This window comes from Myotis brandtii, unplaced genomic scaffold, assembly GCF_000412655.1.
Source record: "Myotis brandtii unplaced genomic scaffold, ASM41265v1 scaffold775, whole genome shotgun sequence".
Taxonomy (NCBI): Eukaryota; Metazoa; Chordata; class Mammalia; order Chiroptera; family Vespertilionidae; genus Myotis; species Myotis brandtii.
In genome coordinates this window covers 379,201-402,959 of record NW_005371106.1, presented here as the reverse complement: position 1 = coordinate 402,959, position 23,759 = coordinate 379,201, and the positions used below count along the sequence as shown (strand labels likewise).

Below are 23,759 nucleotides of genomic sequence, written 5' to 3'. Positions count from 1 at the left end.
ACTCCAATAGACACCACTCTGGCTGGGAAGTGGAAGCCAGCGAAGGAGACTGTGTGAAAAGCTCTCTATCATCGAGAGGGTTGGCTCACAGTGGCCTGGAATGGCGCAGGCAGCCCCAGTGGCAGAACCAGGGCTACCAAGCATTGCAAACAGCTGAGGGCTCTTTGATAAGCTCACCTGGTCACAAAAGAGGGAGAAAACCTAGCAGGGGAGCGATTTGTTTCTGTGAAGGCCTGCATTCCTGTTGGCAGAAACCTGTTGTTTTACTGGTCTTGTTTTTCACTCCGATGCCTTCTAGATGTCAGCATATTGCTGCACGTCGGTTTTTTCTTTGTGGATTACGGGTGAGTAAATGGCTCTGCCCTCAAGAAGGTTCCAGCCCGATTCATCAATAAGCGCTAATATTGTGCAGTATGGACTCTTCATGTTACAGCAGTTGGGCATCAATAAAAACTGAACTAGTCCAAGAAGGTTTTATGGAGAAAATAAACCCTGCGCTGGGCTTAGAACAGCAGAGGTGATCTGTGTGGGTGGTGAGGCAGTGCCAGGGAACACACAGGGTGACTTCACCTATGCCACCTTCCCCTTCAGTGAAATGGGAGGTAGACGATCACAGGGCCGGGGGGGCCCAGGTTGTAGAAAGAACCTTAACAGCCAAGCAGAGAATCAGACTCATGGTTTGCTACTGAGACTGTTTTTAAGCATGAGAGTAGTTGGTGTCAATGAAAGTTACTTTGGCAGGGATGTACTAGGGCAGTGATGGCGAACCTATGACACGCGTGTCAGAGGTGACATGCGAACTCATTTTTTTGGTTGATTTTTCTTTGTTAAATGGCATTTAAATATATAAAATAAATACCAAAATATAAATCGTTGCTTTACTATGGTTGCAAATATAAAAAAAATTGTATATGTGACACGGCACCAGAGTTAAGTTAGGGTTTTTCAAAATGCTGACACACCGAGCTCAAAAGGTTCGCCATCACTGTACTAGGGGCTACTCAAGGAAGAGTTAACTTAAGAAGCAAAAGTAAGCAAGGCCCGAAGAAAATAAAATATATTAAAGCTGTCATGGTCCATCCGACTTCCTAAATAGAGTAACCTAGAGATTAGAGTTGGTGCCTGATTGATTCTGCGCCATTCTTTTACATCATGTGTATAAAAGTAGGGTTTTGGCTGGGTGTTTGTAATTCTCAAAAATAAGTTTTTAACCTTTTAATTTTTTGGAGGACAATTGATAAAACTTGATGTAATAATCTTCTATATTCTATAGTGTTATTGTCAGACTTGAAAGAGATTGTATTAAAGGGGAACAAACCCGCATTAGGAGGCAGGTACCAGGAAGATGGCTTGGATCACTGACCGAGAATGGATTCCAAACATTAGCATCAAAGCTCAGGAGTTTCACATTCAGACTTCAGCAAGCCTACAAGGTCTTGTCATATAGTTGAAGTTTCAGATGTTAGACACTACCTTGTGTTCTTGTTTCTTCTGTGAAACTGCACAGTCATTTACTGGGGTGACCAGGCTGAGCCAGCAGCTGTTGGTACCGGCTCTGCGGTGGAAAGTGGACTAGGGAAGTGTGACTAAGAGAGACAGACCAGGGCCGTCTTTTCACCTACAGATGTTGTAATGTGCTTAACATTATCCAGTCCTAGCAGCACAGATAGTCTAAATACCACAGCAGGGTCTGATTAGCTTTTTCAGATCGCCGCCTTTATTTGCTGTTGGCGAAAAAGCTTAATCATTGCTGGAGATCAGGCTGCCTGCTGAGCTCTTCCTTCTTCTCTCTCATTCTTTGTGTTCACAGCGGCAGGAATTAGTGCGAGGATCCTCCTCCTCCTGAATTAAAGCTATAAAATAGTAACTATAGTAGCAAGGGATGAAGAGAAGAAAGAGAACCCAAGGGAAAGAAGGCTGTCTATTCATACTAAAGAGTTTCCTTTTTATACACAAAAGAAAAAGTTTTCAATCTGAATTCATAAATATTGACCGTAAACATTGATCTCTCCAGTCAGTGCAGTGTTTCAGTTTTATTAGGTTTCAGTTTTAACTGCTTTGCATGAATATGTTATATTTTTCATGCTTTTAAAATCAAACTCAGTTTTACCAGAAGTACATTTACTAAACCATATTAGTGGCCTTATTTATCTTTCTTCCCCCTTTCAGGGTTGATACTCATGAAATTGCAAAAAGAAGTAACAGCATACCACCAAAAAAGGAAATAAAAAAAGATAATTCTTATTTTCTTCATTTCTTTACGTTTCATGTGCTTACCCAATATATAAAAACTAAATTCTGTGTAATCACTTTATAATTTGCAGTAAACTATAGAATATTGGAAATTATTTTGAGTGGGCCTATGAAATTAGACTGTGGACTTAACTACTGCAGAAGCATAACTGAAGCCCTTGGCAGAGAGAAAACAATGGTTCTTGCTTTAAAAATTAGTTTGTCATTCAGAACCCAATAATCTCATTTAGTTAAAAAATATTTTCAGATTTTTAACTTTCCTGACATTTTTGAGATGGCATACCTTCAAGCTCTTTTGAGGAAAATATCTATAGACAAATGGTGAACTACTGTGTCATACTTTATATTTCCATTTTTTTCTGGAAACAACAATAATTTCTAGGCCTTTAGTAGGCATAAGGAATGCTCTCAGTGAGATAACTGAAAATTTTAACCATATAGAGTACATCTTCCTCTTATGTTGTACAGAGAGAAGAGCTTATTTATACTTTGGTGGCACAATAAGGATATGGCCAAGAGTCCCAACCAATATGATATTGTCCAAGTATTCATAAATGATCTTAATTATGAGTAGCCTCTGTATATGTGTGTGAAAGGAAAGATTGATTTTGACTGTTTGGGGGCTCTAACCAAATTTTGTGTCTTTAGAGTTCATGATTAAGTGTATAAGGGAAAAGCCGAGGTTCTGCATAAATCAGCCTGTGTCAGAAAATTGTAAGAGCAGCTTTTTGCCTTTGCTCTTTTAATTTGCACTGGAATGAAAAGGAGGTGCTCGAGTGTGTGCAGGTGCGTGTGCACATGCTGTATCACATAAGTAGGGAGCAGGACAGCCCCAGGTTTCCTTTTTCTGTGGTAGGGAAATCGTCTCACAACATCTGATGGTGTTTACATTTTTATTGAATTGTTTTCACCATCAGAGGCCACTCAAAATATGACTTATGCAGCCTCAGAAGCAAGTAGTCCCCAGCATTATAAATACTGCAGTCTGAAACTGACATAAATCAGGGATAACAAGCTTCCTCACTGAGGGGGCTGGTTTTTGTAGACTTTTATATCCTTCAAAAATACCACAATATTTCTTCTTTATAAAGTTAACTATTTGCTGAACTGGAATCTGAATATTACATCTTACAAATTTTATTAAGTACAAATACTTTGAACAGGTTTAAAGGTTTTGCTTTCATTAGTATCCATCATAAAATAATTTTACACTACCCTCTGACATACGTAAGATGGGCTGTCCTGGTGATTTTAGGTTGAAGTTAGTTTTGTCTAAATTATGCATTTCAGATGAGTCATTTGGCACAAAGTTGCACAAAACTTGTTTTGACTTATTACACTGTACTTTAGTGAACTTACTTGATAAAATCAATTGTTCGTAAACCCTTAAACCTTTGTTTTTAAAATATTAGTGTCATCATCTCTTTTCCTCTTTTTATTGTCTTGCAACAAATTAACCAATACTTACCAATATTTTAGACCTCCCAGTATTTCCAAGGAAATAGTTTTATTATAATCTGTCTCATTTCACCAGTAACTCAGTTATTACAGCAAAGGGATTGCTGCCGTCGTTAATTGCTACTTTGACACACATCATTTTCTTTCGTTCTCAAAAACAAAAAGCTATACTAAAGAATAGCCTCAACTTTTTGGAAACATGCAACTTTTACTCCTTTAAATGTAATTGGTTTCTTTGTTCCGTGCATTCTAAACAAGGAGGAAAAGCTGGTCTGCCCAAGCCAGGTGTTTCTTGTTGGCAGCCTGCTCCCTAATGACTGCTCTCAAAGAGCAGCTGCCTACTAGTCAGCTTTGTATGGCCTATTGTTGCCGCACACCCCTCGTTAATACACATGCTGCCCAGGGCAGACCCCAAGAGTGACATCAACTTGCTTATCTTAAAAACCTGGATGCAGGGTGCTGAGGTTGGCTTGCATCTGCCTGGCCAACTAATTGTGAGCTTTCTGGCCTATGATTGGCTGTTATTCCACTCGGTAGTAGGTTAAGCAAAGACATTGCCCGTCCATCTGTTCAACCATTCATTGTTTTTCTTGCCTGCCTGGAAGTCTGCAGCTAAAACTGTGTTAAGGAGTTACTGCTGAAGCTGCTACAGAAGCCAGTGTCTTTGTATTTTCTGCTAACGTGAGTATCTGTGCTACTTCCTGCCTTGGAAGTTAAACTTTAGTAAATATGCAAAGTATTAACTTGAACTCTGTAAAGGATAGAACGCACCTCAAATGAAAGCCTACAATTTACTACATAGTGCCGAAATACCAGAAAATTGAGTTCTTTCTGTAAAATATGTGAAGCGGATTTTTTTACATTTTTAACATTCTGGAGTTTTATAATTACTGCTCCATGAGCATTTGCCAGGTGTTAGGCGTGGCATGTAATCATTTGGTACTTAAAGATAAGTTATAACATGTTCTGATATTTCCGTAAACAACAAATTTAGATTTTTATCTTGTCACAATCTTATGTTTCTTATTGTGTCATTGTCAGACCTAGGTGCTGTAAAATAATAGTAATATCTGATAGATTTTTCCATTGCCTTAAAAACCTAGCTTGGGGAGATGGATTGATATTTCAAACAGCTTGTTTTAAATGTGATGATTAAGCATCCTGTTACTTTGTCAGAAGTTTCAGTATCCACATAGAATTACTAATTTCTTCTTCCCATCTTTTTCTTTCCTTGCCCTAGTTTCAGATATTAGATTGAAGATGTCATTTCAAGAACTATTGCTTTCAAGAGTTCTGTTATGGGGAAGGGGGGAGGAGACAAAGACTCCTCTCTCAGTTGGGAGAGAAAGAGAGAGCTTAAAGGGTTAAAAAGAGGTTTTCACTTCTACCACATGCCCTATTGTGTGAACATATGCATAAGACTATTGAAAGTTTTCAGAAGATGGGCAGGCCACCAGTTGCTGGTCTCCTGCAGTTCCAGTAGACATCTGTTGCCCTAGAGCATTAACCAATCTGTTCAAAGGGACATCCTTCCTTTGTTAGCTAGAGGGGCACAGACAACAGCACTCACTGAAATACAATGGTAATTAAATACACAGAGACTACAGCAGTAGGTATTTATTACATATTCATTATTTTATTTTTATTGTTCTCTTAGTATTACTTTTTGGATAACAACCAGAACCCACTTTATGGCTTTGTAACTTTACATTACAAACAAATAAATTGATTTAACAAGTTTATGGTTTAATATTCCTGATTAATATGAGGCTCTTTAGAATACAAAACAGATTTTACATTTGATTTGAGAAGAAGATTTTAGGATTATCCAAATCATCTAATGAGAATTTTCAGAAAATTTCACTAAAGGCATCAACTTGCTAAGATAAAGTTTTGTTTTGTTTTGGCCATTAAAATATTAGTTATAGCTCTTCATCATCTACAAACTTATGAAAACTTTGGTTTTTTTCAACAAATAGTATTATTTGCTTTTTCACTTATTAGGCATTTAGCAAGAAAAATTGTCTTCATTTCCAATACAATTTCTGAAGGGAATCTATAGCTTTATAAGTATAGAAATCTGTTTTCAGACAATTATATTTTTGCCCAATACTCCTTGTGTTCATGAGTATAGTATGTAAATGACAGTTATAATGGATTCCTGATACAAAGCTTAAAAATTAAGCCATATTTCTTGGATTGTTTTTTATAACTATCAGAGTATAAACTCTATGTTGCTGCTTAATGAACTGAAGAAAATTGCCCTTTTTAGTTCAGAGTTGATTAAAGTTATTTATATATGCTTGCACTTGAGTAAATACAAAACTTAAAAGTTAATAAATGGTGTAGAAATTAAGGAGAAAATATATTCTACCTTACATGTTATAACTTTTGTGACATTATTAGAGTCTTTGCTATCTTTTCTTTTTCAAAATTATATTGATCATTTTTAAGGCATTAAACAAAAAGATCATATACCATTCTTTATCGTAAGATTTCTTTTAATTGTAATTTTTACACATTACGTTAGATTGACAAGTACTGCAGCATATGAAAATATTTTTATCAGATTTTAAATCTTAGCATTTCAGTTTTTATTGAAAGATTTCAAGATACTGCTAAATTCTTTTTTTTTTAAGTGCCATATTAAGTTAGGGCAATCCTTTACTACCTTTACTAATTTCAAGTGAGTAAGGAAGCATTTTAGAGATTAAAGTCTAAAAAAACACACAAATCTTTACCATCCAGTTCAATACAAATCAGATTATTTCAGATTTGTATTATGCAGAGAGAGTATATGCAGTTTATAGGGCTGGCAAATGAACTCAGTTGACCTTATTTGTACTATTTCATATTTAGTCTATTGATTTATAGATACTAAAAATGATATAACTGTTTAATTTAAGATGATATTGAATAACTTTCTCTGAAGTAACCAATGAAGAGAGGCTTGTCAGTGTGAAAAAAAGTTAAAAACAAATCTTTTAAAAGAAAAATTATTTTGCAACAAAATCAAATGTGTTTTTTTTTAAGTAGGTTAAATCAAGCTTACATTTATCCTTAATATTAAAAATCATATTTGCCCACCTGGCCTACGTGGCTCAGTGGTAGAGCATCGACCTATGAACCAAGATATCACAGTTCAATTCCTGGTTGGGGCATATGCCTGGGTTGTGGGCTCGATGCCCAGTGTAGGGCATGTAGGAGGCACCCAATCAGTGATTCTCTCATTGATGTTTCTGTCTCTCCCTCTTCTTTTCTCTCTGAAATCAATAAATATATATATTTTTTAAAATAATATTAGTCCAATTATTTCAAACTTTTGGTTTAAAGAGTACATATAAATTACATGATTTATCACAAGTTAAAGGTGTATGGTATTCACTAAATGCATTCACATGCAAATGAGTTTTATCTGGTTTAATATTGTAAGAAGCAAACAACTGATAATCCCATTTTTCTCTCTATGTATATAATATAATTACATAGCAGATTTACATAGTGTTATCCGTACTTTTTTATATTAGACTGAAGGTGATTAATAAAGTTTTAAGTACTTTTTAGGGTGACTAATTTTCAGTTTAAAAACTACAGTATCTGGTTTTGTTTCTTGGAAAAATTAAGAATTTTATTTATGCTGTAAACATAACATTTCATTCTAATTTTCCCCGCTGGCTGTATATTTTATAAGTATTTATCTTGTTTGAAACAGTCCATAACAAAAACACTGCTCAAAATTAAAATTATATTTCCTAGTTCAATTCAGAGATTTGGTCAGTGAATTATGATCTTGAAAAATTATCTCACAACAGCACTTCTGCAAAACCCAAACTTTTCAGGGGAGATAAAAACTGTTGCCCATTAACTACACTTCCTGCAGTCAGAGCAGATTGTGGGGTTTACAGAACAATGATGTCGGAGCTTCCAGATTGGTTTGGCAGCTGCATTGTTCTCGGAGGGTAAACCAGACGCACTTAAGTCCCAGTCTCTTTTATAGGCTTTTGTTCAAACCAAATTATGCTTTCACTGTGCTAGCCTTCAGGATGGCATGTTAAAGGAGTGCAGCTTAGCAACCAGCTTCTGGTTGCCAGGCAGCCCAGCTTCCAGTAGGTTTTCCTCTTTTAAAATACTTTTGGTGGGAGCTCTACGAAGGCCACAGTGCAGATTTTTCTTTTAACTATATCCTTTTATTAGGATGCTGTGGTGATTTGTTACTTGCATTATGGTGTCAGTGTATTACAGTAGTTAATAAATCAGTGAGTGTAAAGATTTGGTTCCAAAGTTTCTTTAATTCTAAATAATATGGTTCATGAATATCCATATTAATAGAAAAAAACTGAAATGGATACAGCCTCATCCTGGAGCAGATGTATATGGAGCTCTCCTAAGGAATATTTCTATCAGTTCAGGAGCCAGGAGAGTTTGATGTTTCTTTAAAACTAATGAGTGCTACGTTAGTAGAACAGTGATATTAAAATTACCTGTCTTCTCAAGGGGTAAAATCTGAAAAAACTCCTGTGTAAGTATGCAGGAGTTCTACACTGAAGGAATTTTAAGTGTATTGTATCAAGTGAAAGATTTCCATGTTCTCCTCTCTAGTATTTACCATTATTAATATAATTTATTTCATTGTGTAGCAATATTTTGCACTGGTAAGTTCACCAAGTATGCGTTCAGTGTGGGACTTAGAAAATCACTTAGCATTTTCTTTTAACATTTATATAATAGCTCCTTTCTAGTGTAAATAAGATGTTAAAGTGCTTTAGAATTAAATGTTTTTCCAGTATCTTTTTTTTAGGTTATATAAATAGATGTTTTATGACAGTCTCAGATTCAGCTGCCACTAGCTTACAATATCCATGGATATACACTGAGATTGCCTTAATAAGTAAACTACTGATGTAAATACAGTTCTTCCAATGAAGCACAAGAGAAAATAATTTTATTTTGCTAACCTGTTCCTAGTAGAGAAGTAACAATTATTCCCAATAGACTCTGAGGAAAATGGTAAAACAGCAGAAGCATTTTAAACAGTAATAGCAATTTTATAGGGGGGAAAGTAGGAGAAAAGATGACTTTTTAATTAAATGCAGATAATGGTTAGTTATCTGATATGATATAGGAATATTTTCTCCTATAAAATTCAAGAAATTAACATTTGTTCAATGTACATAATTATTTGCTGATTTTTTTTTTAAATTTTCACCCGAGGATATTTTTTCCATTGATTTCTAGAGCAAGTGGGAGAGAAGAAGGAATGAGGGGGGAGAGAGAGAAACATTGACGTGAGACACATTGATTGGTTACCTCCCCCATGTGTCCCTACCAGGGCTGGGGAACCTGCAAGCGAGTACATGCCCTTGACCAGGAATCGAGTCGACAACCCTTCAGTCTGAAGGCTGATGCTCTAACCACTGAGTAATTGGCCAGGGCTACTGCTAATTTTATGTGAAATATTTTCTCTGCTTTCTATAAATGTGTATAGACTAAAAGAGCTTTTCCCCACTTCCTGGAATGAAATAAACTCCAGTGTCCCTGGAGATAAATAAGGGCAGCATAACATTAAAAATTGCATCCTGTTACTGTGTTTAATATTTACAAAATAAGATTATTCGGGCAAACTATCTCTTAAATGGAATGTAATTGACTTTATAATTATTTAATTTCTTATTGGCTGTTGCTGAATCTGTGCTCTTTCAACTCAGTACTGGAATCATTTTTGAAATGTCTTTAGATTGTTTAAATTATTAATTTTATAATTAATGATACTTTTACAATTATAAATTAGTGTTTTCCTTCCTTTCCACATGGCTTTCTCTTTAAAAAAATTTTTACAATTTTTTATGAATTATCTTTTTAAATGTACATAAACTGTCATAGCATATCTAAAACATGCTTTTTGATAGTATTCTATATGTCACTCTAGAAACATACATAGTAGGCCTTTCTAACAGTTGAAAAAAATCTCTTCCATCCTGGTTGAGAAGCAGCATGATTTAGTGAGAAGAATAGGAGTTTTAGAGTCAGACAAAAATTGGTAAAAAAAATACGGTTCACTACTTATTACTTTGTTACCTTGGAGGGGTCACATGGCCTTTCTAATTTCTAACTTCATTTGCAAAACAAGGCTATCTTGGCAAGGGTGGTGAGGGTTGAGAGAATATGGGCTTAACATAATGAACATAGGTATTTATAGTTTGGTAATTCTCTTTCAACTTGTATATTGAGACAAATGAAACAAATATTAAATTCTAAATATTTTACATTTTTCTCTAGGAATACGGGGTGCTTTGCATTCAGGAATACAGAAAAAGCAGCAAAGTGGAGTCAGGTACACGGAACAGCTTCATGGGCTTGAAGGATCATCTGGGGCACGACCTAGGCCACCTTTGTGTGGAGAGCACTGACCCACAGTTAAGCACATCTGTACCTTGGTCAATGGTAGAAAAACCAACAATGGATAAAGTTAATTCCAGGAAGGCAGAAAAGGAGGTGTCTGAAGAGAATGCAAGCTCCGGTGACTCTGAAGAAAGCACAAATTCTGATCATGAGTCAGAACAATTGAGTAGCATTTCGGTAGAGCCATGCTTATTAACCAAGACTCACAGACAACTATGTAGGTCTCCCTGTTTAGAGCCTCATGTCCTCAAAGGCAGTGAAATCTTACAAGACTTTACACCCGAAGAGCCCCAGACGACATCCAAGGAAGTGAAGAAACCCCCTGACGTGGTGCGAGAATACCAAACAAAACTGGAGTTTGCACTTAAGTTAGGTTATTCTGAAGAACAGGTTCAGCTTGTGCTGAACAAACTTGGTACCGACGCTTTAATCAATGATATTTTGGGAGAACTTGTCAAACTTGGAAATAAAAGTGAGGCTGAACAAACAGTTAGTACAGTGAACAGTATAATTCGGGAAACGTCCTCCCTGGAATCTCAGCGGTCTGATTCTCCGATGCAAGAGATTGTCACCGATGATGGAGAAAACCTGAGACCAATCGTTATTGATGGCAGCAATGTGGCAATGAGGTAAGGGGGGAAATCATCAGTGATTACTACCAAGTATCTTTAAAATTTATTTCTAATTTTGTGACTGTTTCTCTTCTAACAGTTGTTAAAGTCAAGTTTATTCTGCATCCTAACATTAACTTACATATGTCATATTGTATCTCTTTAATGATCTATCTCTCTACTTCTAGAGTGGTCAGCCATTTTTTCCCCATTTGTCCCTAAATAGAGACCTCCTTCCCAGATATGTCTCTCTTTTTTTTTTTTTCTCTTCTGGCCCTATTACTATGCTATAAAAATTAGCATTTGTTCCTGGCTTAGTGTTAACCACTAGTTTTAAATGAAGAATTTGAGTACAATAATAGTCCACAATTTTGTTTGGCTCAGTGGATAGAGCGTCAACCTGTTGACTGAAGGGTCCTGGGTTCGATTCTGGTCAAGGGCACATGCCCGGGTTGTGGCCTCAATCCCCAGTAGGGAGCGTGCAGGAGGCAGCAGATCAATGATTCTCTCTCATCATTGATGTTTCTATCTCTCTCTCTCTCCCTCTTCCTTCCTCTCTGAAATCAATAAAATTATATTTTTAGAAAAGAAAAAAAAAACAGTTCTTTTAGAAAATAAACTATCTTTATGATTTGGGAACAAATAGTTTCAATTTTTATTTTACCTAAGAGATGTAATTCAAAAATAATTATTTAGGAACTGAGAGGGAAAAAACAAATGCAGAACTTCTAATGAAATATTTTTATAAAATATTTTATAAAAATTTTGATGGCTTAAAATTTAAAGTGCATCTAAATTCAATTAGTACAGTACAGATAACTGCCCACAATGTTTAGAACACTGGGGACATAAAGATATATGAAGGCATCAGTTATTCTTTTATAGAGCTCAGAATTTTATATATTGTTTCTTAAAAGGTGATCTAAGAACTTGTTAAAAATTTCAACAATAGCCCTAACCAGTTTGGCTCAGTGGATAGAGCGTCGGCCTGCGGACTGAAGGGTCCCAGGTTCGATTCCGGTCAAGGGCATGTGCCTTGGTTGCAGGCACATCCCCAATAGGAGATGTGCAGGAGGCAGCTGATCAATGTTTCTCTCTCATCAGTGTTTCTAACTCTCTACCTCTCTCCCTTCCTCTCTGTGAAAAATCAATAAAATATATTTTTTTAAAAAAATTTCAACAATAAAGATAAATTTTAAAAATAATTAAAGCACATTCTAGGACAGTGCTGTCCAATAGAAATATCATGTGTGGCACATGTGTCATTTAAATTTTCTGGTACCTCCCTCGGTCCCTCCCCCATCCTCCCTTCCATTCTCTCTAAAAGTCAATGGAAAAAATACCCTCCCATGAGGATTAAAAATTAAAAAAAGAAACAGGTAAAATGAATGTAAATAATAAATTTTGTTTAGCCTCATATAGCCAAAATATCACTATAGCATATAATCAATTAAAAAATTGTTAATGAGATATTTTGAATTGTTCCTTTCCTATGTCTTCAAGTTGGACATCTTACCCTCACAGCACACCTCTTTTCAGACTTTCAATACTGCATGTGCTCAATAGCCACATGTAGCTAGCACCTATTGCACAGTGTCGTTCTAGAGACCTACCTAGTCCACACACAGACCTGTCAAGTCCAGATCAAGGTATAGACATCTCCTTTTGTAAGCAGTACCTCACTATAATGATGCATACTGAAGTTTGAGCACCACTGTTTTTAGTAGGGGATAACAAGTACTTCTGGATAGGGTGTAAGAAGGATCAACTTGTCCAAATAACCTTTGTAGGTGGAAGCTATATTATCTTACTTGCAGTTATAAGCAAATGAAACTTGCAGGATTTAAATTACTTGCCCAAGGTAGAATATAGTATCAATCCAAATATGTCTGACTTCAAAATCTATACATTCTTTTTTAATATTTTTATTGATTTTAGATAGGAAAAGCGATAGAAATATCAATGATGAGAGAGAATCATTGATCAGCCTTCTCCTGCATGCCCCCCACTGGGGATCGAACCCGCACCCCAGGCCTGTGCTCTTTACCGGAATCTAACCTGGGACTCTTCAATCCACAGGCCGACGCTCCATCCACCTAGTCAAACCAGCCAGGGATATACATTTTTTTTTTTTTTTATCATATAATGAAAGACAAAAGCAAGTTGCAAAGGTTCAAGCCTGATCTTACAAGGCCTTGAATACCAGGCTAGGAAATTTAAGGTTGGCCCTAATCCAAAGGTAATTGAAGATTTTTTAGGAGGGCAATGTCAAGAGTAGAGTTATGCCTTAATGCTGATACCTGGCAGTGATGTTTAAAGTGGATTATAGGAGGTAGGAGATGAGTTTGGATGCAAACAACCGTTTTATAAAAGAGGGCTTTCAATGTCAGAGCAGTGTGCCCAGCCAGAGTGGCTCCATTATTTGAGCATCTTCCTATGCACCAAAGAGCAGCTGTTCATCAGGGCACATACCTGAGTTGGGGCTTGACCTCCCAGAGAGTTTCTCTTTCACATCAATGTCTCTCTCCCTCCCTCCCTTCCTCTCTCTAAGCATGTCCTTGGGTGAGGATTAAAATAGATGATAGATAGATAATAGATAGATGATAGATAGATAGATAGATAGATAGATAGATAGATAGATAGATGATAGATTGATAGATGATTGATAGATAATAGATAGATGATAGATAGATGGATGATAAATGATAGATAGATGATAGATAGATAATAAATGTATGTATGTATGTCATAGCGGTATGAAGTATGTATGTAACCTTGAGAGGTCTTTCAAAAAATAACCTCTCTGTTTAATCTTTTCCAAACATGGCCACATAATGATTTTTTTTTCTGATACTAATCCAGAACTAGTGAACAATTACAGGCAGTCCTCAGGTTACGTCGGACTCGACATACATCGTTTCGTGGTTACGTCGCCATCTCCCATTTACTTAGAAGAAAAAAGTTCCGTTATTTCAATGTATGTACATATGTGCTTTATGTTTTTTATTATTTATTTACCACAAGTAAAGGTCAGGAATTGTTATCTTTCTTTTAATTTTTTTTTTTACTGTTTCGCTTCATTACTGCTGTGTATGTGCTCCATGTGAGTGACGTAGGTGCTTATGTAGGTGGGTTCCAACTTACGGCGAAAATCGCGTTACGTTGCCCAGTAGGAACGGATCTCCGACGTAACCCGAGGACCTACTGTACCTTAGCATGATAATATGTAGGGTCCAAATTCCATGAATTTGGTAAGCGAGAGAGTAATAAGGGAAAGCGTAATAGGTCCTAGAAGAGCCCCAGCAACCATAGCCCAGTACCAGAATCATCAGAGGGGTTCTTACAAATCCAGGCCTCTACCCTCAGAGAATCTGACGTTTTTTTAAGTGCCAAGGTATTTCTAATGCATAGCTTGGGTCAATGAACCATTCAAGATTCACAGTGTGGATATCTACAGGTCAGGAGGTAAAAGAAAGTGATAATCCAGGGAGAAAGTATTGTGAAAAATGTGTTAGAAAAAAGCATAGTGTGCCCTGGCTGGTATGGCTCAGTTGGTTGGAGTGTCATCCCATATACCGAAGGGTGGCAGGTTCAATTCCAAGTCAGGGGTATGTACGGAAAGCAACCAATCAATGGTTCTCTCTTACATCAATATTTCTCTCTTCCCGCCCCCCCCCCTCAAATCAATAAATAAATAAGTATATCCTCAGGTGAGGATTAAAAAAAGGAAGAGCTCTAGGTGGTTTGGTTCAGTGGATGGAGCATCAGCCTGTGGACTGAAGGGTCCCAGGTTCAATTTCAGTCGAGGGCACATGCCTGGGTTGTGGGCTGGATCCCCAGTAGGGGGCGTGCAAGAGGCAGCCAATCAATGATTCTCATCACTGATGTTTCTATCTTCCTCTCCCTTCCTCTCTGAATTCAATAAAAATATATTTAGAAAGAAAGGAAGAAAGGAAGGGAAGGGAAGGGAAGGGAAGGGAAGGGAAGGGAAGGGAAGGGAAGGGAGGAAGGGGGAGAGAGAGAGAGAAGAAAGGAAGAAAGAAAGAAAGAAAGAAAGAAAGAAAGAAAGAAAGAAAGAAAGAAAGAAAGAAAGAAAGAGAAAAGCATAGTGTTAGAAAAACCAGGAGATATACAAATGGCATCAAATTCAAAGACTTTAAGGAGAAAATGCGGGTGTGTTGTACTAAAAAAAAGATCAGGGGACATGACAGCCAGGAAGTCCTTGTCTTCAAGAATGCCATATGATATTAAAGATAGAAGCCCAATTGCAGGAAGTCAAGAAATGAAGGAATAGCACTAGACTTTTATTCTAGAACTAGGGGCCCAGTGCACAAATTCATGCACCTTGAAAGGAACTGTGGGCAGAGAGGCTGTGGTGGGCACAGGAGCGGGTCTCGGCCCATCCTCTGCACCCTACCCAGCCCTTCCCACCACGGCCCCCTGTCTGCCAGCAGCCCCGCTCCTGCCACTGCTGTTCCCACGTGCTGATGGCACTGGCCCCGCTCACACCCGCTGATGGCACGGAGAGATTGGGGCTGGCGCCAGCAGCAGGTGCAAGTGGGGCCAGTACCATCAGCGGCTGCTGCCCCGATCGCCCCTCAGGAGCAGGGGGAGGTGGAGAAGCCCTGAGGGGCAATTGGGGCCGGCAGCCACTGCTCACACCCACTGACGGTGCCGAGTGATCGGAATCGGCACCGGGTGCCAGCAGCAGGTGCGAGCAGTGGCTCCAGTGCCGATGGCTACCAGCCCCGATCGCCCCTCGGGGCTTCTCCACCTCCCTCTGCTCCTGAGGGGAGATTGGGACCAGCAGCTGCCACTCACACCCGCTGACTACGCCGAGCGATCAGGGCTGGTGCCAGGTGCCGGCAGCAGGTGCAAGCAGCGGCTCTGGCGCTGGCAGCGGGTGTGAGCATCGGGCAGGACTGCAGCGCACAGGAGCAAAGAATTTTCAGTAACCACCAGAGTCTTTCCCCGATGACAGCGCCCGGCACCCCGCCTTGGTCTGGCACCCCTGCTCACCTGCTCCACTGTCCCGCCGTGGACAATGCCCGCCATGTTCCGTGCTCTGCTGCCTGCTGCCCATGCCCACTATGTTCATGCACCCCCCCCTGGTGGTCAGCACATGTCATAGCTGTTCAGTTGTTCCACTGTTTGGTCTATTTGCATATTAGGGTTTTATATAGATGATAGATAGATGATAGATAGATGATAGATAGATAGATAGATAGATAGATAGATAGATAGATAGATGTTGACAGAGGAAGGGGAGAAAGAGAAGGAAGAGAAGTTGGGAAAGGATTTTGTTTTGTTCTTAAGAATGAAACTATATTAGCTGAGGGGATGGGAAAGTCTCCACAGGAGAGGAGCTGACATATGAGTTAAAATTTTGAAGCAAAGTTCTAAAGGAGGAGACAAGAAAGGCCCAAGTAGGAGATTTGGCATTGGAGGAAATGCAGGCCTTGGAGGGGAAAGAGAGCTTTGGATTTATAAAACCTGGAAATGAACGTTTAAGATGGATATCATCAGGATAAATGATGGCACAGTTGGGTCAGCCTGATGTCAACTCACAGAACTGAAACCTAGTTCTCAATGGAAATGAAAAGTCCTTGAACAACTGAACATTGACCGAACACTCTAAACAACGCTCATCCCACATGGTGAAAATTATCCATAGCAGAGCTCTAGTGTAAACAAAGCGATGGCATAACTAAGGCATTTCAGATCTCTCCTTATGTAGTTATGAAAACAAACTTCCACCCCACACTGTTCTGCACGGCCATGTCCCTGCTGTCAATACGGGCGGTGCAGGTTCGGGCCTTCTCTCCGTCATGTACTTTAGTGGAAGTGCCGTAGGCATTCCAGGACTGAGCAAGCCGACAGGAAATTTTATTATAGCAGCATTTTACCGTCAGTCACAATAAAACAGACCACATCCATAACTTTGAAAGTACCGGGACTCATAAAAACTCATAGTAAACAGTTTACATTCTGCCATTTATGAGATCTACTGAAAGTAGCAAAGTCGTTTAAAAATGCATATCTACTTCAGATCCAGAATCTTAATTTAACAAAGATTGCAGAGAGATTTCACCCATTTCATGTCGCATAAAATATGACATGCTTTTACTTTTGAAATTAATTTCCTGCTCGTAAGCTTGGCAAACCTATTCTGTAATAAATGTATACGTATTGTAATAAGTCATAATAAGTAAATGTGGGGATGAGTTAAGAACAAAGTACTATTTTATTTCCTTCCTGATCTCTCAGATATATTCCCTATATAAGATAAATATATTTTCATTTCATTTAAATGCGAGCCATGGAACTGATATAAGTGATTCTTTAAATGTAAATTAAAAGTAGGAAAGCAAAGGCATTTTTATTAAAATTAGCTCAATAGACTTTTTAAAAAATGTAATTCTCTACAGAATTCTAAGTTATTTATACTCCCTAGCCTCAGTTTGCAAAATTAAAAGGGGAAATTTTTATATTGCAGGCTTGTTATTAGAGATAATTAATACCAGTTACCTGGCATGTCATAGGTACTGAGTAAATTGCAGTTGTTATTACCTTAAAGAACCTGAATATAGTAACTAATGTAATGAAAACTAGTTATTTGTTTTTTATTCAGTATTTAACAGTAGCAGTTTAGCAGCCCATTTTATTTTCACTGCAGTTTATAGCATCAGTTTTCAATGATGATTGCTACAGTTTCATAAAGGAGACATACGCTTAAGATCTAGATGACTCCAGAATTGCCCAGGGACAAGGTACATAGCTAGAGTATATAGCTGAGGGTCCCAAAATTTCAGGGATCCTGTATTGCCTTGGGGGAGCATACATCTAGTTTTGACTTATTTAATATCCTATTTCAAAATGTCACCTTAATAGAAGCTCTGGATATGTTTGTTGAATGAGCATAAATTGAGATAAATACCCAGAACGTAGTCTAGCATAATTTGTGACAGGTATTTCACTGCTAGATATAGGAGCAAAGAGGACATAGTACGCAAAAGTAAAAAAGAGGGTAAAGTAAGTTTAGAGAAAGCCCTAAACTTTTGCATATAAAATGTTAAGCATTCAAAAAGTGCTTGGTTTCTGAAACATGAAAAGAATGAAATCTGAGAGACCAAGATGGCGGCATAGGTAAACACTGGAGACTGCTGCCGCAAACAACCACTTCAAAAATACAACTAAAAGACGGAACGGACATCACCCAGAACCACAGGAAGGCTGGCTGAGGAGAGACTCTTCAACTAGAAGGAAAAATAACAGCACACCGAGGCTCAGAGGAGGCGCAGTGTGGAAAAAACTCAGGTGCGGAGGTGCGCGCGCAAAGCGGGCTGGTGGCTGAGAGCGCGGTTGTCGTTTTCGGTCAGGGGGGAGTCTCAGACTCTGAGCTCCAGATACGGGCGAATCGCTGGGGACTCGGACCCAAACGGGAGAAGCGGGAGTGTCTGGCATCAGTTGGAAGGCAGCTTTCCCTCCGAGGTTTGCAGCGGTTCCGGGGGTTCTGAGAAGCAGAGCCTCTGGGAACAGGACTGAGGGCACCATAACGGCTCCCTCCGCCCGCCCTGTTGAGCCCGCCCCGCCCAAGCCCTGCGCAGAGCCATTTGCCGGATCGCCGCAGGCAAAGGCTAGATTAGCGCCCCCCCAGAGGACAGAAGTTTTCCCACTGCAGCAGACACAGCTGATTCACACAGCCAGTCGGCCTGGTGGTCAAATCCCTCTAGTATTAACTACAACAATCAAGGCTCAACTAGAACAAGACTGCGCACAAAGACCACTAGGGGGTGCACCAAGAAAGCATAAAAAATGCGGAGACAAAAAAACATGACAGAAATGGAGGATATAGAGCTAAAAATCGCAATTTTGAGGGCTTGCAAAAATGTGCTAGAAGCTGTCAATAAACTTGAGGAGAGAGTCACGAAAACTAATGAGACCCTCGATGCTATGATAAAGAACCAACTAGAAATTAAGCATACACGGACTGAAATAAAGAATATTATACAGACACCCAATAGCAGACCAGAGGAGCGCAAGAATCAAGCCAAAGATTTGAAATGCGAAGAAGCAAAAAACACCCAACCGGAAAAGCAAAATGAAAAAAGAATCCGAAAATACGAAGATAGTGTAAGGAGCCTCTGGGACAGCTTCAAGCGTACAAACATCAGAATAATTGGGGTGCCAGAAGATGAGAGACAGCAAGATATTGAAAACCTATTTGAAGAAATAATGGCAGAAAACTTCCCCCACCTGGTGAAAGAAATGGACTTACAGGTCCAAGAAGCGCAGAGAACCCCAAACAAAAGGAATCCAAAGAGGACCACACCAAGACACATCATAATTAAAATGCCAAGAGCAAAAGACAAAGAGAGAATCTTAAAAGCAGCAAGAGAAAGAGACTCAATTACCTACAAGGGAATACCCATACGACTGTCAGCTGATTTCTCAACAGAAACTTTGCAGGCCAGAAGGGAATGGCAAGAAATATTCAAAGTGATGAATACCAAGAACCTACAACCAAGAATACTTTATCCAGCAAAGCTATCATTCAGAATTGAAGGTCAGATAAAGAGCTTCACAGATAAGGAAAAGCTAAAGGAGTTCATCACCACTAAACCAGTATTATACGAAATGCTGAAAGGTATCCTTTAAGAAGAGGAAGAAGAAAAAGGTAAAGATACAAATTGTGAACAACAAACATGCATCTATCAACAAGTGAATCTAAGAATCAAGTGAATAAATAATCTGATGTACAGAATGAACTGGTGATTATAATGAATCAGGGACATAGAAAGGGAATGGACTGACTATTCTTGGCGGGGAAAGGGGAATGGGAGATGCGGGAAGAAACTGGACAAAAATCGTGCACCTATGGATGAGGACAGTGGGTGGGGAGTGAGGGCGGAGGGTGGGGCGGGAACTGGGAGGAGGGGAGTTATGGGGGGGAAAAAAAGAGGAACAAATGTAACCTGAACAATAAAGATTTAATTAAAAAAAAAAAAAAAAGAATGAAATCTACATTTAGTGGAGCTGGGCTAAAGATTCCTGACAAAAAGCTGCAGTTAATTTTAATTCTTAAAAAAAAGAAAATAATTTAGCAAATTGGTCATTCAGCAAATGGGCCTCTTTCCTTAATAGGGCAGGTACTTGATTATGTAGATATACAATGAAATGTATATTCCAGATACAGACACAGAAATAAAGCATAATTAATATTTCTGAAATGAAATTCTATGATATTGAGATTTTTATTTCCTCTAAGTAGCTTTACAAGCCTTCACATTTGTGATTCCATTAAACTTGAGATGGTTTAGCAGTGAAGTAGAGAATTAAGTCAATCCACGTAGGTATAATAGTTTAAATTCATATTTTTCCTTAAACGAATCCAGCACTCTTTTAATCTGTGGTTTTACGTTAGATGACTTGTCAGTTCACTAATGATGTACAACCTTGTGAGCCATTGGGGATGGGAGTGTGACCAGTTGAGTGTCGTAGCCCTTGATTCCTGAAAGTCCTTGATTTCTTCAATATGCTTTCATGACTTTATTAAAATTAACTATAACTCTATATTCTACTTTAGCTTCTACCAGATGTTATAAAAGACTAGGGGCCTGGTGCACTAAATTTGTGCACGGGGGGTGAGGGTCCTTAGCCTGAGCTGCACCCTCTCCAATCTGGGAGCCCTCAGGAGATGTCCTACTGACGGCTTAGGCCTGCTCCCTCTGCAGACCTGCCTGCTTGATGCCACCGCAGACCCTGGTGTCTGCTCTCTGTGGGGGCCCTGCAGAGGACTGCTTGCCCCTTGCTGCCACAGCCAGGGGCAAGCAGGGCCCTACTGTCTGCTCACTCGCTGAGCGGTGTTGGGGTCCAACCCCAGCAGGTCCAGGGGTTCCCAAAAGTGTGGACGGAGTCGGCGAAGAATGAAGGTATGACACAGAGACAGCGTTCAGTTGATCAGCAGCCTAGCCAGGTTCTCTAGCCAGGTTCTACAGCCAGGTTCTACAGCCAGGTTCTGTGTTTATTTCTCCTGTTACATCTGTATTTATACCAGTTGATTTTAATCCTATCCATTCTATTCCAAAGGTTAGGGCGTTTCTTATCTCCATTCCAAGGTTACTCGATTGTTCTATTAAGCTACAAGGAAGTAACTGAAGGAGATTATCCTAAGTAAAGATTATGTAGCTTAAGTGTGATTGTTCATAGTTAAAGTGATTAACTACCCGCCTGGCATTTAGTTAAAGGGTTTTGTTCCCTCCCTAACTCCAGGGAATCCCCACCTGGGGAAACAACCTTTCTCGGAGAGGTGACCTTGGTTAAAACACATAGCGCTAAAAAGGGGAGCAAACATATTAAGAACAGTATGCCATATACGCCAGGTCCCTTGAAACATATGCTGTGCAGATGTTTCTTCCCTGCAGTGACTGTGTCAAGCAGCAAGGATGGACCGGCTTCTAGCAGAGCGGGACGTTCCCACCCCGCCCTGGCCTATCAGTGCATGTGTATGCAAATTAACGCACCATCTTTGTTGGGTTAATTTGCATACTCACTCCTGATTGGCTATGGAGCGTCACGAAGACATAGTCAATTTGCACCTTTCTCTTTTATTAGTGTAGATAAGAATGGTGAACAAGGAAAACCCAGAGTCTCAGCACTGCCTCTGCATTATGCTGTAGCACAAATTCTTCTGTTGGGTCAGAGAGGAAGCTGGACACTTTTCTTTTTTTTAAATATATTTTATTGATTTTTTACAGAGAGGAAGGGAGAGGAATAGAGAGTCAGAAACATCGATGAGAGAGAAACATCGATCAGCTGCCTCCTGCACACTCCCCACTGGGGACGTGCCCGCAACCAAGGTACATGCCCTTGACTGGAATCGAACCTGGGACCCTTGAGTCCGCAGGCCGATGCTCTATCCACTGAGCCAAACCAGTTAGGGCGACACTTTTCTTTTTGATATGAACAAACTATTGAAACTCCACCACCACCACACACCATTATAAGCTCTCTATCTTGGACACTGAAGCTAGGTTTCTGGGTTTAGATCAAATCTCCAGACGGTGGGTAAGCAATATTGGTGCATGTTTGTGTAGAGTATTAGGACAAATATTTTCTTTGCTAATAATCTCAGGTGGATCACTTTTAGCCAGTAGGATTCATGCTATTGAATTTAAGCAAGGAAGAAGTGGCATATCATTTGCCTTTAAGAAAGATCACTCTGCAGATAAATTTAGAGAATTTGAACACTAAGACTGGAGACAAGGAGACCTACTTATGCTTAAAAAATATATGTGCAAAGGTTAAATTGTAGACAACTCCTGGAAAAAAAGATGAACTAAGAATATTATGACTTTTCTCTACCAATCAAATGGTATAGAATAGAGAAATAAAGCAACCATTTTCTTGACAGTTTTCACTCCTCCCCCCACCCCCAAAAAAGGAACACGTCAGAAACCAGCTGCTGTTGGTATAAATCTGAGTGTTAACTGAATATAGAAAAGCACTCCGGGTCAGACCTTACCATCATTTTCTTAAAGTTGAACAGAAACCAGATATAGATTTTAGAATTAGAATATGAACAGAGAAAATGTATAAGTTTGCCCAGCCAGTGTGGTTCAGTGGTTGAGCATCAACCTATGAACCTAGAGATCAGGGTTCAATGTCCCCAGGTTGCAGGCTCGATCCCCAGTGGGGGATGTGCAGGAGGCAGCTGATCAATAATTCTCTCTCATCATTGATGTTTCTACCTCTCTATCCCTCCTTTCCTCTCTGAAATCAATAAAAATATATTTTAAAAAAAGAAAATGTATAAGTTGTGATAACCTTTCTATCAAGAACAGCCCATATATTTGTAAAATACAAGCAAAATTTAGCAGTCTGTAAAAATGGGTTTTAAGCTTCTGTTGAATCTTTTTAAAAGTGCAGAGCCTTTTGCCTCGTTTGTGAAGGCATAAGAAATTGAGAACTCCTTTCTATGTCAATTAAATATTGAAGGCCATTTTGCCTCCAGTTGTTTGGTGGATTTGCTGTCCTCTTGCCAGTTTGCCAGATAAGTGCAGCACTGACTTATCCTCCTGGACACCTAGTCTGCATGTTTGGTTTAGACTGTAGGAGAGATTACAATTGCCAGAGTTCATTCAAATTTGTTTTTTGTCCCTCAACGAAAGTTTATTGAAATTATCTGTCATGAACCTGTACAACCTAATGTGATAACTAGCCATATGTGGCAATCAAGCTTTTAAAATGTGTCTAGTCCAGTCCTGGCTGGGTGGCTCAGTTGGTTGGAGCATCATCCCATACACCAAAAGGTTGCAGGTTCAATTCTGGTAAGGGCACATTCATAGGTTGAGAGTTCAATCCCAGTTGGGAGGCATCCAATCAATGTTTCTTTATTACATCAGTGTTTCCCTCTCTCCTCTCTCTCTAAAAAAATTAATTGAAAAATGTCCTCAGGTGAGGATTAAAAATACATATCTAGTCCAAATTGAGATATTCTATAAATGTAAAATACATATCAGATTTTGAAAACTTAGTATAAAAATATGTAAAATAACTTTTATGTTGATTGTGTTAAAATGATCATTTTTGAAACATTGAGTTAAACACAATTTATTACTAAAATTAATGTCAACAGCTTTTTACTTTTTTAAAATGTGCTATTCTAGAGCATCTAAAATTATATATGTGGTTCGCATTGTATTTCTATTGGATAGCCTTTCATTGGAATATGTTTTAAGCCCCTTAGTAGGGACTTAATATTAATTAAATAATTAATTAAAGGACAGCTCACATTCCCTCTTAGGTAAGTGTCATAGGTATTACAGGTTACTTAGTGGTATACCATTTCTCTTACTGTTTTAAGGAAAATCCATAGAGAGTAAGAAAAGAATCAGAATCAGAACTAGTTTTTTTCCGTTGTTTAGTTAGATCACATGGAGTCTGACAAAGGCAAATATCAATTATATTCCACTGCATCTCTTTATAACCCTAAGTACATAATTCTAGTTGTCTTCAGTCATGAATTTTAATAGGCCA

The 23,759-nt window shown here is 38.8% G+C and overlaps 1 protein-coding gene across 4 annotated transcripts in view; it reads left to right on the top strand.

Moving 5' to 3' along the window:
* ZC3H12C (zinc finger CCCH-type containing 12C) overlaps nucleotides 1-23,759 on the top strand; it is a 75,628-nt gene that overhangs the window by 29,110 nt on the left and 22,759 nt on the right. For 3 of the 4 annotated variants that reach the window (XM_014530780.1, XM_014530779.1, XM_005883174.2), the window contains one exon: nucleotides 9,988-10,739. In XM_014530780.1, coding sequence (XP_014386266.1) covers nucleotides 10,060-10,739 — 680 coding nt within the window. In that variant the 5' untranslated portion in view covers nucleotides 9,988-10,059. Of the gene's footprint in view, nucleotides 1-4,291; nucleotides 4,393-9,987; nucleotides 10,740-23,759 lie in introns of those variants that run through there. The other variant, XM_005883175.2, reaches the window with a different exon arrangement.